The sequence below is a fragment of the Euprymna scolopes genome, chromosome 40 (genome assembly GCF_053919585.1).
Source record: "Euprymna scolopes isolate OS-2025 chromosome 40, ASM5391958v1, whole genome shotgun sequence".
In the NCBI taxonomy this organism is placed as follows: domain Eukaryota; kingdom Metazoa; phylum Mollusca; class Cephalopoda; order Sepiida; family Sepiolidae; genus Euprymna; species Euprymna scolopes.
This window is the reverse complement of record NC_136521.1, coordinates 15,787,111-15,801,699: the sequence shown is the minus strand read 5'-3', so window position 1 is coordinate 15,801,699 and position 14,589 is coordinate 15,787,111. Positions and strand designations below refer to the sequence as shown.

The window sequence follows — 14,589 nt, the reverse complement described above, 5'->3', positions numbered from 1 at the left end:
TATATCATATTTCGAGTTTGTAGACTAAAAATTGACAGCGTCATAGCGTAGTGAAATGTACACAGACACACAGACAGACAGATAGACAGACAGACACACAGACACATAGACAGACACACAGACACGTTCACTTGTATAGATATACAGATAGATTATTTGGAGCCAGTAATGCTATTATTTACTCTGTAGTACGATTTAATTACGATATAATTTAATTTAGTGTTTTGTTTTCTTGTGTTGTACAATTAAATTTTGCTTGGCTCTTGTTTCTTTTGCACTTTGTCTTTGACTGCTGCACAATTACGTCGCAGAAATTGCAATTGGTGCGATTGTTGTATTGTCGCACCAGGAATTACATTTGGTTAACCGTTATTTGGGCGGCGAACAAAAGAAAAATGAGTCACATTTTGGCTATAAATTTCCAGCTTAAACTGTATCGACATGTAGACGCGACTTGTAACTAAGACGCATCATCTCGTTCTGTACTCGTCTTCTGTGAACCACTAAGACCACATCCATCGTGCACCATGCCTAACTACACTCTCTATTACTTCAATGGCCGCGGTCGCGCCGAGATTCTTCGTATGATGTTTGCCGCTGCCGGTCAAAAATACATGGACAAGAGGTTCGAGTTCAACGAATGGGAGAAATTGAAGAAAGGTATGTGGCAGTTTACGTTGGATACGTCCATGCTTTATTTTAAAATGATTACTCCATCGGTATGTCGCTTTTCGTTTGAATGTATATTAATTATTAGCGATTAATCTGATAAAATTTTCTGCTGACTGTTTTCCTCCTTCCTATAGGCTCGGTTTTCTGCAGACTTGAGCTAATAGTTATCTTTCGGTCACATTAGTATCTTATGTGAAATAGCTTTACGCCTTTTCCGGGGCGATGTCCCTTAAAAACAGTTGCGTCTTTCATTAGAAATAAGTTTTATAAGAATTTACTAGACACTTTTATGAGAATTTACTGAAACCAAAGAAACTAAGAAAAACTAAAGGAAGTCCTCCAATCTGTTGTGGAATGGGAACATAAATAGATGGCCACGTTCACTTCTGCTTAGACTAAGCTTGTTTTCTTCAATAATTACAAGAAACCTTCCTACCACAAATAGCAATGACCAAAGACACATCACCTGATAGTACTTCTTTTAAACTCCCCGGCCTAAAGTTCCTAGGGAACAGATACATTGAGAGCATTGCCAAGTCCGCTGCAAAGAAACTGGACTCCCTCTACCATGCTAGAAAGTTACTCATGCCGGAAATTATCCTGTATCTCTATAAGGCCACCATTCGCCCATGTATAGAGTATTGTTGTCACATTTTGGATTGGTCATCTGCTAAGTCTCTGACTCTTGGACAGGGTTCCAAAAGAGTGGCCAACCGGATAGGTCCATCGTCGAAATGGTGCATCTCTCTGCCCATTCTACAAGTTTTTTTTTACATGGGGGTCACCACTTATCAAGACCCGAAGACCACTCAGGGATAAGGGTTATTGCGTGTACAGTAATCAATGAGATAGTATTGTAGTAATCATTAGTATTGAGGGTTTTGATAGAGTGTCTTACTTAAGGGGGCCGTTTGTCAGGAGTTTGTTTATGTTGGACTTGAAGACGTCCAAGTTGTAGTCAGATGGGAAACAGGCAAACGGAAGAGAGTTCCACTGGCGTGCAGTTCTAAGAAAGAAGCTTTGCTCGTGGAATCTACGTTTGGATTTAGGCACAGATAAAGAGTGGGGAAAATTATTGAGAGTAGTTTCAGCCAGACGGGTGTTTCTCGTGAATGATGTTTAATGATGAATCCTCCGACTAACTCCAAGCACATGTACCCCCTCGGTGTAAATATCCGCGACAAACCCAACAAGCATCTAAATCCCGCCCCTACACAGTATAGATCCCTAGATGTAAGAAAGCCTTCCACTCCATAACTGCTATACTTTGGAACTCCCTTCTGAGACTCTGCTTTTCCAACTGTACTGACATGCAGAATTTCAAGTGTAATGTTAACAGACGTCTTTCTGCTCATCTCCTTACATAATATCCCTGTATCTTATGTCCCCGATAGTAGTCTTCTATACTAAAGTGGCACTATGCCTAGTTTTGAGTGGAAAAATTGAAAAACGTTTTCAATTCTGCTCTTGTGACCCTTCAATATGCTATAAAATATTCATTGTTCGCAGCCATAGAATGAACCGATGCACACGCGACTTTTTGGGGAATCGCTTAGATCCTACTGCTTGTCTGCCAATCTAGCGGAACATTCGATAAAACTTCCTAATTTCTTAACTTAATAATGAGCGAATAGACGTTTAACTTTTAGATTTATATTTTCATCTGCATCACAATACGCTAAATTATTTCGTTCGCCCATCGAAATATTGAGCTCGTCCGATAACAATTGCTAAATAATCTCATTTCGCTAAGGTAAAAATAATATATGGGTTACACATTGTAAAATGAATTACTCTAAAATCAAATTATATCATCCTGTCGACTAAAGTCGTCAACTTTAAAACGGATACATTTCAAAAATTGACATCTATTTTATTGTTTTGAGAGATGTTTAGCTAACAAGTATTTCCTGGTAGAAATATATATATATATATATATATATATATATATATATATATATATATATATATATATATATATACTGTATTCGAATGCATTACTTATATTTGTCTACCAGGAAATACTTATCAAAAAACTGCAGCCTCCTTTTAACCAAATCTCATTTAACACCAGGACAAATGTATTAACAATATTTAATAAAAAAAATACGAAACTAAATAAATAAATTACAAAATAAGAAAATCGAAATAAAAAAAACTAATAATTCGCCCCTAACCATCCTGCATTCATCTTTAAGCAATAAAAAAAACTATAAATACACCAAGCTTCAAAGGAAAAGGAAATGAAACAACAACAATCGCTCCTAATGATAATCGGACGCATGAATAGAAAGCGAAAATACCCCCGACCAGCAGTGGATAGAAAGCGCTTGAGCAGAAAATAGCTGAACAACAACTTTTAGGCGCCATTTTATAAAACATGCCAGCTGATATAAAAAGACTAGTCGGCGAATGGAAAAGATATCCAAAGAAATCAGAAAAAAGAATTAACTAGGTCGTATTAATTCAGACTACTTTAGTAATGACTTGTTGCTAATATATATATATATATATATATATATATATATATATATATATATATATATATATACTGTATTCGAATGCATTACTTATATTTGTCTACCAGGAAATACTTGTTAGCTACACATCTCTCAAAACATCCCTAGACTTAAGAAAACTAACCAATAAGAATTGATTTATCATACACGTCTTCATTGAACCAAGTGCAAGTGAAATACATACAATACAAACGATTGCACTGAAAGGGACGGCTAGAATCCTGAAAAGATCTCTTGGTTGGACTCACTAAAATAGGGGTAAATGTCAGACATCTTGTTGGATGTCCCATCTTCTAGAAAAAAAAGTTTAGGAAAAATGAAAAAAAAATACAGAGGAATATATAATGCATAGAAAAGAATATGAATACGTACACACTGTTCTCGAGTTTCTAATGCATCTCTAGACATAGGTTGATCAAGACAAGAAGACATTGGGATGTTTTCTCTACAAGTAAACCCAGATTAAATATTCCACATAACATAGTATCCGCCGCCCAAATAAGACATCCGTCCTATAACCAACCAAAACTAGGCTTAGACGAAAAATGCTGCATTTTCCTTAAGTGATACGCCACTTTACAAGATGAAATCCAATAAGACATAAATACCACAGATGCGATATACGATAGCATATGCAAATGGTCAGTTTAGGAGAGGAAAATAATGTTCTCAGCTTTTTTAATAATTCAATGTTTGAGAAGTAAAATAGGATTTTAATCGAAATATTCAAATATCTGTGTATCTCATATAAGGATCAAGTGTAAGCGCCGTGAAATGAGACCCTTGGTTTCTGAGAATTCCGACTGAAGTAAAATGAAATAAAATATACAGAATATATAAAATATACAAATCATGTATTCTATAGAGAGCTTCATAAAGAACGTTCACTCATCAGACTGTAAGAAACCTAGAGCATTCATTTACATACATACATATATATGTGTGTGTGTGTGTGTGTGTGTGTGTGTGCGTGTGTGTGTGTAAATATATTGTCTTATAATATATACTAATCCTTATTTAAGACGCTCAATGTAATTACAGAGCAAAAAACAACAAAATTTAGGAACAAGGCCACTCAAAAATTGGGGAGGAAGTGACTATGGTCATTCTCATCACTGTACCTTTGCTAGTCTATCCTTGACCCTAGCTAAAGTTCTCATTCACGTCAAAGCCTCAGGCACATCGGGGGTCGTCCTACCTAAGATTTCCAAATCATATCGTGTGTGCATGTTTTCTTTTTCTTTTATAAAATATAATAAATTTGTAAACATAAAATTTGATAAGTCGTTTGTTTAATTTTATTTAATTGTCCAAAAACGTCTGCTCTAATGATATTAAGAGATGTTTATATAATAGCAGAGATAGAGATATCCGTAGGGGGACATACTACATTTCCTAATATAATAAAATATACTGTACTTTTAGATATGCCTTGCATGACGGTCCCCGTCTTGGAAATGGAAGGTGGCCACAGAATGCCAGAGACTATGGCTATTGCCAGATACCTCGCCCGTGAATATGGTAAGTATTAATCGAATCATATCTAATATTTAATCTCTTTCATTCGTTTTTTATCACACATTTTATTTCCATTAATGTTTACTACACTGCTGAATGATAAAATAAAACATATTCATATAAATTGGATAGCAATACAATACGTTTATTCACTTTTGTATGGTACTCCTGCAAATATTAGTTTTATGCTTTGACTATATACATTAAATGACAAAGAGATTTAATAAGGTTAGAATACAATTGTAATTCATCATTATTATCTTTATTTTTCTATAGACTTTTGAAAAAATAATTCATAGAACAAATAATATAATTAGAATAATAGAAAACTAAGAAAAATTGAATCATCTACAATCTTCAGTTTATTTGTAGTTGAATTTATATTATCTGTTATACCTTCCATATTTGTTTGGTGCAGAGTTTATTTATACGAGGTCCTGGATATGACCTAAAACTATATCCGATGGTGAGGCCCCACCTTGCGGGCCTTAGGGAGTGTGGAGCCACCCTTTAATTGCCATTGCTCCCAGGCCCACTCTGACTCGGATTGGTAGTACCTGTTAAGGTCCCACCTATGGGTTGAATAGAATCTGACTTTAAAATATATATATATATACTCCATTAAAAATCGTTTCTCAAAATAACTAGATTCGGCATTAAATAACCTGAAAAAGGTTGATATGCCGTAAAAAACAACAACCAACCAACCAACCATTATTTATACGGAGAAACCTTAAACAGTTATTATATTGTATATTCAATTACTTTCCAAGTGACTAATAGTTTTGTATCTTGTTATTCAATAGTGTATCACAATAAACAAACGTAATTCTTTAATTTTAAAGCTAACACTATTTTATAAACAGGCATTTTAAAATTTATTCGTGACATGTGTAGTAATAGATGCATTACTGAGTAGAGTGTTTCTCCTCTTATTTTAATGCGGTTGTAATTGTTGTGGGTCATTACCAAATTTTGAATCTAATTTATTCTTTGATTGCTCATATCATACAATATTATTTTTCACCTAGTAAAAATTCAACACAAGTAGGGATAAGTTCTCTCAAACGTATATGTGCAGCTTAAATTTTTAAAAAATAGTGAAAATTATCTTTACTAAATTATTCGCTCGTTGTTGATTTGTTACGTTTTTGCATTATTCAGATTTCTTTAATTTAGTTTGAATTTCTTAATTAATCAATTCCGTAATTCGTTTCGTCTTCCTTCTTTTACGTTACTTCCTTAATCACGTTAAATTTATTCATTAAATTCAATTTCATAGAAGTTTTCTTTCTGCGTAATAGAGTTTAGAAGCAAAAATTTCCTTTTTACTGATGTCACAAAAAATATTGCTGTTTAGTTGATTAATATTTTTTATTTAATCATTAATAAATAATAGAACATTCACTGATGATAGTAAGCGCTGTTGATATTATAATACAGACTTTTAAAATTACGGTTTAAAGCCAAACAAGTGCAGAATCTCTTTTAATAAACAAACATATGTATTTATTAAAATTTAATTCGATATTTCGATTCATAACTGAATCTTCATCAGGAAAATCAATTTTTTCGAAGCATTTTTTAATATATTATTAATAATTGTGCGTATCGGATAACTTGCCATTTCGTAATATTTTAATTTTGTATTACAGGGTTCTACCCCAAGAATAACATGGACATGATGAGGTGTGACTACATCGCTGATTGCTTCTATGAAATCATGCACGATTACATGAGGTACTACCACTGGAAGAACGGGCGCTTCAGGGTGAGTTATTTTCAAAGTCATATCTGTATCTGTATGCCAACACATTACGTAGTATAGTTTGACCAGATCAGGCTCTCTGAAGATACTGGCTTTCAAACCTAATATGTCTCAAAAATTGGTATTGTTTGTTTTTACTCTCTTCTCATTCATGTTCTGTAAAGTCAAAAATAAAAACAACAATTTTCCTCCACAAAACTAAATCAAACGTCATGCAATATATTAAATATCAACTAAATAAAAAATCATGTAATATATTTATAAATATAAAATACTTTAAGCTTAACAGCTTTTTTTTTCAAAATAGCTGAATTTGCTATTAAATAATACACAAAGAACTGATATGCCGTAAAACAAAACAACCAAACCAAACATCATGAATAAATATTTGACGATATAAATAACTTAAAGCATAAATAGTTTTGCCAACATTACTGAAATTAGCAGGAAGTAACCCAATAAGGCTTGATATGCCGGAAAACAGAACAAGGAAAACTTTTATAATCTATTAGTATTAATACGACAGAATATATATATATATATATATATATATATATATATATATATATATATATATATATATATATATATAATAGAAAAAATGTGAGCATGGAAAAGTAAAGGACTAGTTGTTAAAACTGAATAAGTAAAAGACAAGATATTCTAGTAAAATATAATTTACAACTTAAAGTATCGCAGCATTAAGGCGTGATTATATAATGTTATAACTTTAATTTAAAAAAAATGCTTAACGCTGCAATATTTTAAGTTATAAATTTATTATATTTTTTACTAGAATATCTTGTCCTTTTTTCCAGTTTAAACAACTAGTCCTTTACTTTTCCATGTGTAAGCCTAACCATATTACTTTTCATACTCGCATTTTTCTATTGTAATCCAATCTAATTCAATGTACGGCACTCGTCTTCTTTCAATAAAATACCCCCAATTATCTCTCTTCTATGCTTTACTTCTGTCTATTTCACGAGTTACTTCTCTTTTCGCGACAGTAGCTGTTTGAGCGACGATGTTGCTATGGAAAAGTCATAAAAAGCGTCGCTCACGGCCTTAGATATTTTTGCAATTTTGAACACTAGAAAATTCATCATAACTTTTGTTTCTCTGAACGAAAATTGACTTTTTTTCACTATAAAGCTGAGAAGATGACCTATAAACTGTAATAATTGTTTGCAATTTGGTCGAAAAATGAATGAACGGTGAAATTTTTAGGCAGCTCTAAATAACTAAAATGGCCACTTAATCATATATTCAAACACTACAGTGTTTGACCTATATATATATATATATATATTCAGTTCAATTAAAGTCGGTCAATTTAGCTCTTATGCATAGATCATCGTATAACGATTAGATCAATCTCTGACTGACGTAAATGAACATTTAAAATTAAAATGTTTAAATTCGACGTTATTTCACGCGGTTAATGGTAGCCGAATGGATTAGGTCTTCGCTAGTCGATCCAGAGATGTCTCGTGATGCGGGGTTCGAATCGTTCGACTGGTATTAATCGTGACACCCTGCACTGAAGATTCCCGAAAGGATGAAACACTAGTGTCTGTAGGTATTTAATAATTATTGTAGTAAAAAAATAATTATATATATATATATATATATATATATATATTATGGCATATCAGTTCTTTGTGTATTATTTAATAGCAAATTCAGCTATTTTGAAACAATATATATATATATATATATATATATATATATATATATATACATGCATATATACCATAAAAAGGTGAGAAATAAAAGTTATGTATATCGTTATTATACCATCAGAACGAAAAGAGAAAAGAAGAAACTTTTTAGGGCAAAAATTTTAGAAGCTAAATACTTCTAATCAGAAGATAAGGATGGCAAGAATTATACAAAATGTAAATATAGATAAAAACTGGCTTACCATTTAGATTGGAAATGAGCATGAAGGAATAAGATAAGTAAGATATATAAGAGTAATGACCTTTGAATTTTGTTTGAAATTATTAAATATAATCAAAACAAGTTGGAGGAAGAAATTTAGAAGATATAAATAGGAAGGAAAGAATGGGATAATAAAACTTGGAAGGGAAGTTTTTAGGTAAGTAATATTGAGAAGAAAATAGAGGTCATTATGAAATAATTGGGATCATTAAAGAAGAGCAAATAATACCAGAAAAAAGAAAAATTAGGCAAGACAGAGAAGGTAGTAAAAAAAGTAAGTATATATATATATATATGTATATACTTTTTATTTTTTATTACCGTATCCTTCTGTTAAGTTACGTTATTGTTTCAGCTACCCAGCCGATTTTTTGGTTCTGTAAAAGTCTGTGGAAGCTACGGGCGGCCAAAAAAAAAACGGCCGGGTAGCTGAAACAATAGTGTAACTTAACAGAAGATACGGTAATAAAAAATAAAACGTATATTTGCTCTACAACAGTATTGAGCACTTTCTTTAGTTTTTATTAATTACCATTTCCACTATATATATATATATATATATATATATATATAGAGAGAGAGAGAGAGAGAGAGAGATAGATAGATAGATAGATAGATAGATATAGATATATATCCGTTCCGTTAAATTAAAATTGGCGAGTAAATAATGTACTTTTTCTAGATTTCAGACAAAACCATTTCAAGTTGAGAGAAACCAAGACAACGAGACGTACAAATTCGTCTCCTGAAAAAATTCCGCAAAACATATATCGCACTAAAGTATGGTTAATATGTAACTAGAACATATCAGAATAATTTTTAGATGACAAATGAAATTATTGACATAATTCCATAAATTTATATGAATATTAGTACAAACGCTAATTATTTTAGTAAAACAATTAACTTTCGCAGCATTGATCACATTTCATACAAGTATTTTATCTAATTTTCGACTTTCGAGCGGTTATTGAGAGTTCAAATAGCTTTATGGAAGCCGCCAATTTGTTCGTTCAAACTCAATCGACCTTACACTACTTTTATGCTAAAGTAAATGACCGCTTTAAAATATATTTAAATCCACGAAAAACCTATATAGGTAGATAGTAATGTAACCTGTTTTGCTTTCGGTAACATTCATTTGTAGTTTATTTGTAGCATATAATTTTTTAATATGCTTTGTTTACATAAACATTACCAAAAATAATATTCACAGACACAAAAGTCTGTAGCATTTATAACCATTCCTCTCAAGAATTCAGAAATGTAAAATTGATTGAAAGTTTCTCTACCGTTAAGAATTTAAAATGGCAAATGTTAATTATCTCACTTCGTCATTAAAAAAAAAACCCCAAACTTTCCACCCTGACAACGCCGGATAAATCCAATTCGTTTCAAATAACAATGTTTCAACTTGTAAGAAAATAATATTATCGCTCTATTTTTTAGTTTGGTAACAACGGCCAGATGACCGCTGACAAGAGTGGAAGCAGCTACGATGTAAGTACAATTTTATTATTACTTATACTCCTGACGTCAATATGACGTCATATGTTGTTAACGCTAATGATTAATTTATCACACTCTAACGAAAGCTGGGTGAAATAACTGTGCTCCCTGAGCACTGAACTTAACCAATGCAGTCACATACTCTAATCCTAATGAGACGGCTTTAAACATAAGAAAATAAAATTACATAATCCTGGTGGTGGACATAGAGAAACCCCCAATTTTAAAAATAAAAACAAATGGGAAATCTAAACACATTTCTTAATTAATTATTTGTTACCATAATCTCATCTCCTCCGTTAATTCACAATTTGATGACTTGCTATTGCGAATCCAAAAGAACTTATCTAGCTACAACCACTGTCAACAAGTTCTCCAACTCTCTATGTAAACGCAAATATTATGAACAAAATAATCAAATTCTACTTGATTCGCTCCACTACCAATTCTTACGTTATTCTCACAGTGACCATCTTACAGTCATTAAATCTTATCCTATTGCGAATCCAAAAGCAAAATATTCACAACAAGCACTCGTCTAACTACAACCACTGTCAACAATTTCCTCAACTCTGGTGAAAAAAAATTAATTTTCCCTTAAAATCCAATGACTGCTCAGTCGAGGAAAGGAAGCAATGTGCACCTACCTTAAGTCGCGGAAGTATTGCCCCCTTCCGCGACGTGACAGTCAGTTAACAATTGCTAGCCAGCAAAGCTTAGGTAATCAAAGAATAGCTTTCCGGCACCAGCCACAAATGCATCTGAAAAAAAACTTGACCACTGGGAAGAATCTCCCTTTAACTAACCAAAAGGTCATGTGATTAACTGTCACCTGACCTGTGAAAAAAAGCTTTAAAAAGGCAGAGAAGGCAAAACAATCTCTTTTTTGTTAGTAAGCAAGGTAAGTGCACACCGCTCTCCCTCTCTTGAGCAATCATTAAACCTCCCCCCCCCTTTTTTCACACTCTCTATGTAAACGCAAATATTATGAAAATAATAAAATTCTACATCATTCACTCCACTTATTGTCTCAGTGACGATCTTACAGTCATTAAATCTTATCCTTGGGTGGACTTCTAGCCTTAATAAGTGGCGAATTCCTTGTAACTACATAGTATTTTAACTACTTAACTGGTGTTTTGGTTAATTTTCCTTACTTTAAAGTGAGACCACTATTTATGCAAAAAAAATAAAATCACGGCTATATTTTTAATTCTTTAAGCCAAGTCTTCCGCCCAGACAACGTCTGATAAATACAGTATGTAATAAATTTACATAATAGTGGATGAATAAGGACGTGTATATACACTTAGTATATAAAAATATAAGAAAGCTCTTACAAACGTAACATTTTAACACAAAGAGGAGTAAATGTGCCCAGACAAAGGGAAGTAACCGAAAACATCATAATTAAATACTTTTATGCAATCGGAATTTTTATTTTAAAAATATTATTCTCTAAAATATCATAGAAACAAAATATAGATTATCAAAGACTAGATCTGTTTGCATTTTTTCGCCAAGCTTTTGAGTATTATAACTATATATCCTTGTATAAAATAGGTATAAAGGATTAGATACGTTTGAAACAAAAACAACGTATTATTACGAAAATAAACAGATATTTATTTTTTGTTTTCAAACAAAATTAAGTATCTGTTATTTTATTCAAATTCAGTCAACGCTTCTATCAAGGAACACACACCCGTAACGTATATGTTCTTGTATTTGACCGTTTTAATTTTCTATCATAATCAGACCACGCCGTGTGTGTCTGATGGTTTTCTAGAAGCAATAAGTTAAATGATTGCTATTTTAGTATTAAAGAAGTCATTGATGTATTAATTCATATTCTTTCAGAACTACATGCAATGGAGATACATGAACACCTTCAACCGTATCATGCCCTTCATGGAAAGGACACTGAGCATGCGCGATGGTGGTAACAAATTCTTCATGGGTGACCAGGTAGGTTTGTCAGATTATCATCTATATATAAAGCACTATATGCGTGTGTGTGTAAATATTTAACCGATAAAATATTAAAATACTGGTAAGATAACACTGAACTTAACATAAAATAATAATCATACACTACGGATGGTTTATAACAAGTAATATTGGCGGGGGGGTATGAATAACGCGTATCAAAATATTTCGGCAAGTTGAAACGCAAATGTTGATTTCAACTGTCCGACATATTCATTCATAGCTTGAAGTAGCTACTTTTTAAAAACGTTATCTATCTGACGATAACTCTAACGGTAGGGAACGTGACCGGACCGCTAAATGTTTTGGTTTCGATTCTAGCTGATGGCACACAAGTCATTTCTTAATCTTTTGGAATTAGTACAATATATTAGGTACAATAATATAATATACTACATATTAGGTATAACATTTAGTAAAGAATTAGCAGTTATGCCCGGCTTTGCTCGGTCCCTATGTACTGTTCATAACTTTATGTGCATATGTATATATTAAAAAGGGTGAATATGTACGGTAGTGCCTTTCTATATAATAGGCTTTCTTTAACTCCCATAGAAAAAAGTTGATAGTGACCACAGACGTCAATTTCGTTTTATGTTTGACCCGAATTTGGACCCTTAACATTTGTTCATTTGGGCTCTAATTGAATTAAAATGTTTGTCCTATGTCCAAGTAACCTATATCTAAAATTTCAAGTGTTTAGACCAAAAATTAGCGCTTGATTTCGGTAGAGTTTAAAAGATAAAATCGTTGAACTTTGACCCCTTAACAGACAAATTTTTGGCCGAAAACCGATTAAAAAGATTTTCCCAAATCTCAATAGCTCTTATGTCAAATCTCGGGTTTGTAAACCGAAAATTGACAGAGTTATTTGGTAGAGTAGTGTACGCAGACAGACAGAAAGAAAGGCAGACAGACACACAATGAGACATTTTCACTTTTATAGATATATAGATTAGCTTGTAATAATATAAACGAAATTTGTATGCATTAAAATATATTTAAGCGTATTTTACGAGCCAAGCTAAACCGGACGTCTCCCGCTAGTTATTTGCTAAATTCAATTGGATGCGAGGTATTCTCCATCTTCTGTGATATTTCTCGCAGAAGAGACGATGCTAGTAATATATGTCTCACCATTTTCTTGGTTGATGCTTAACTGAGCTCAAACCTAGATCTACGATGATTGCAAATTATACATGGATGACTAGGTAAGAAAAATTCGATAAAAAAACGAGCAGCGACCATTACATACACACACAAACACACATACATGCACGATTTAGAAAAAAAAGAAACACCTTAAAAATCAACAAAATTCATTTTAATATGGTGTAGGTCCACCTAACTAATGAAGGAACAAAGAAGCCATCGTATAAATAAAACCTTAAAACCTAAGACTAAATAGAGAAATACTATGAACACATTAGATTAGACTCCCATTCCATTTCAGAGACTGTAATAAGGTATTTATTTATCTTTCTTTTCAGATGATGTGGTGTGACATGATGTGTTATTGCTGCCTGGAAAACCCCTACATGGAGAACCAGTCTATGTTTAGCAGCTACCCCAAGCTGATGGCTCTGAGGACCCGCATTGCCGGACACCCCAAGATCTCTTCTTACCTGAAGAGTCGTTCCAACACCAACTGGTAGATTAAAGCACAGACTCAAAATTCCCGCTCGTCCGATAATTCCAACGCCAACATGAATTGCGAGAAAAAATGTCAAATTTTTTCTAACAAATTTAATAAAAATCATTCAATTAAATTAACGCTTTGTTCTTGTGTATTTTTATGTACTTAAATGCATTTTGATAGTTTGTATAGGCTTACTTACACTTAGGAACTCCAATGTTCTTCGGCGTATAAGGCATTCAAAGTATAACATCGATATCGATTTAAAATCAGATCAACAGCGTCCCTCCAGCTTATTTCCATGCAATAATATCTGTACAAGCAAAAGCGAATACACATGATATAAGATTTCGAATAAGTTTGGTTGACAACATTAATACTGTCTGGTTGTAATGTCCACCTTTTTGGCAAGTCCAATCGAAGACCATCATGCTGGTTAGTTGAAAACGTGATTGAGTTTATAAAACGTTAAACACACGCCAATTCCTTTTTCCCCAGCTATCGCTTGAAAACTCATCTCTCTGCTGGGACGCAATTTCCCTCGAGTCTTTGGTCCTAGGTTGACAAGAAAACAAACAACCCGACATGGTTACAGTCGCACACGAATTCAAACCTTACATGCATGAGTATTGCATCTTCCTACCTAACTCTCTAATCTTTAGTAACGAACGTTTCTACTACTAACTTCAACACGCATCTATGAACTCTCTATGTAAACATGATAGTCTACGATTCTTACACATTAACTCTTTCAGACACGAACTCTTTTCATAGAAGTCTTTTCATACAAGTCATCCTAACGAAGATAATCAACAAAATTGTTATTAATATATATATATATATATATATATATATATATATATAGTAATTTATAAAATATATATGGCGATTAAGCTACACTGAATATTCGGCCTTTCATCCACTCTAGGATTCCTCAAGCTTATAAGCATAAGCCTGGCGAATCCTAGAGTGGATGAAACGACGAATATTCAGTGTAGCTTAATCGCAATATATATTTTATAAATTACTAA

General features: G+C 32.7%; 1 protein-coding gene across 1 annotated transcript; it reads left to right on the top strand.

Annotated features, from left to right (window-relative positions):
• The first annotated feature begins 466 nt into the window (after positions 1 to 466).
• LOC145265741 (S-crystallin SL20-1-like) lies at positions 467 to 13,673 on the top strand. Its single transcript, XM_080121795.1, has 6 exons — positions 467 to 660; positions 4,617 to 4,712; positions 6,365 to 6,480; positions 9,874 to 9,924; positions 11,794 to 11,901; positions 13,413 to 13,673. The coding sequence occupies exons 1-6, from the start codon at positions 528 to 530 to the stop codon at positions 13,575 to 13,577; spliced, it is 669 nt and encodes a 222-aa protein (XP_079977921.1). The 5' UTR covers positions 467 to 527; the 3' UTR covers positions 13,578 to 13,673.
• Positions 13,674 to 14,589: the final 916 nt, after the last annotated feature.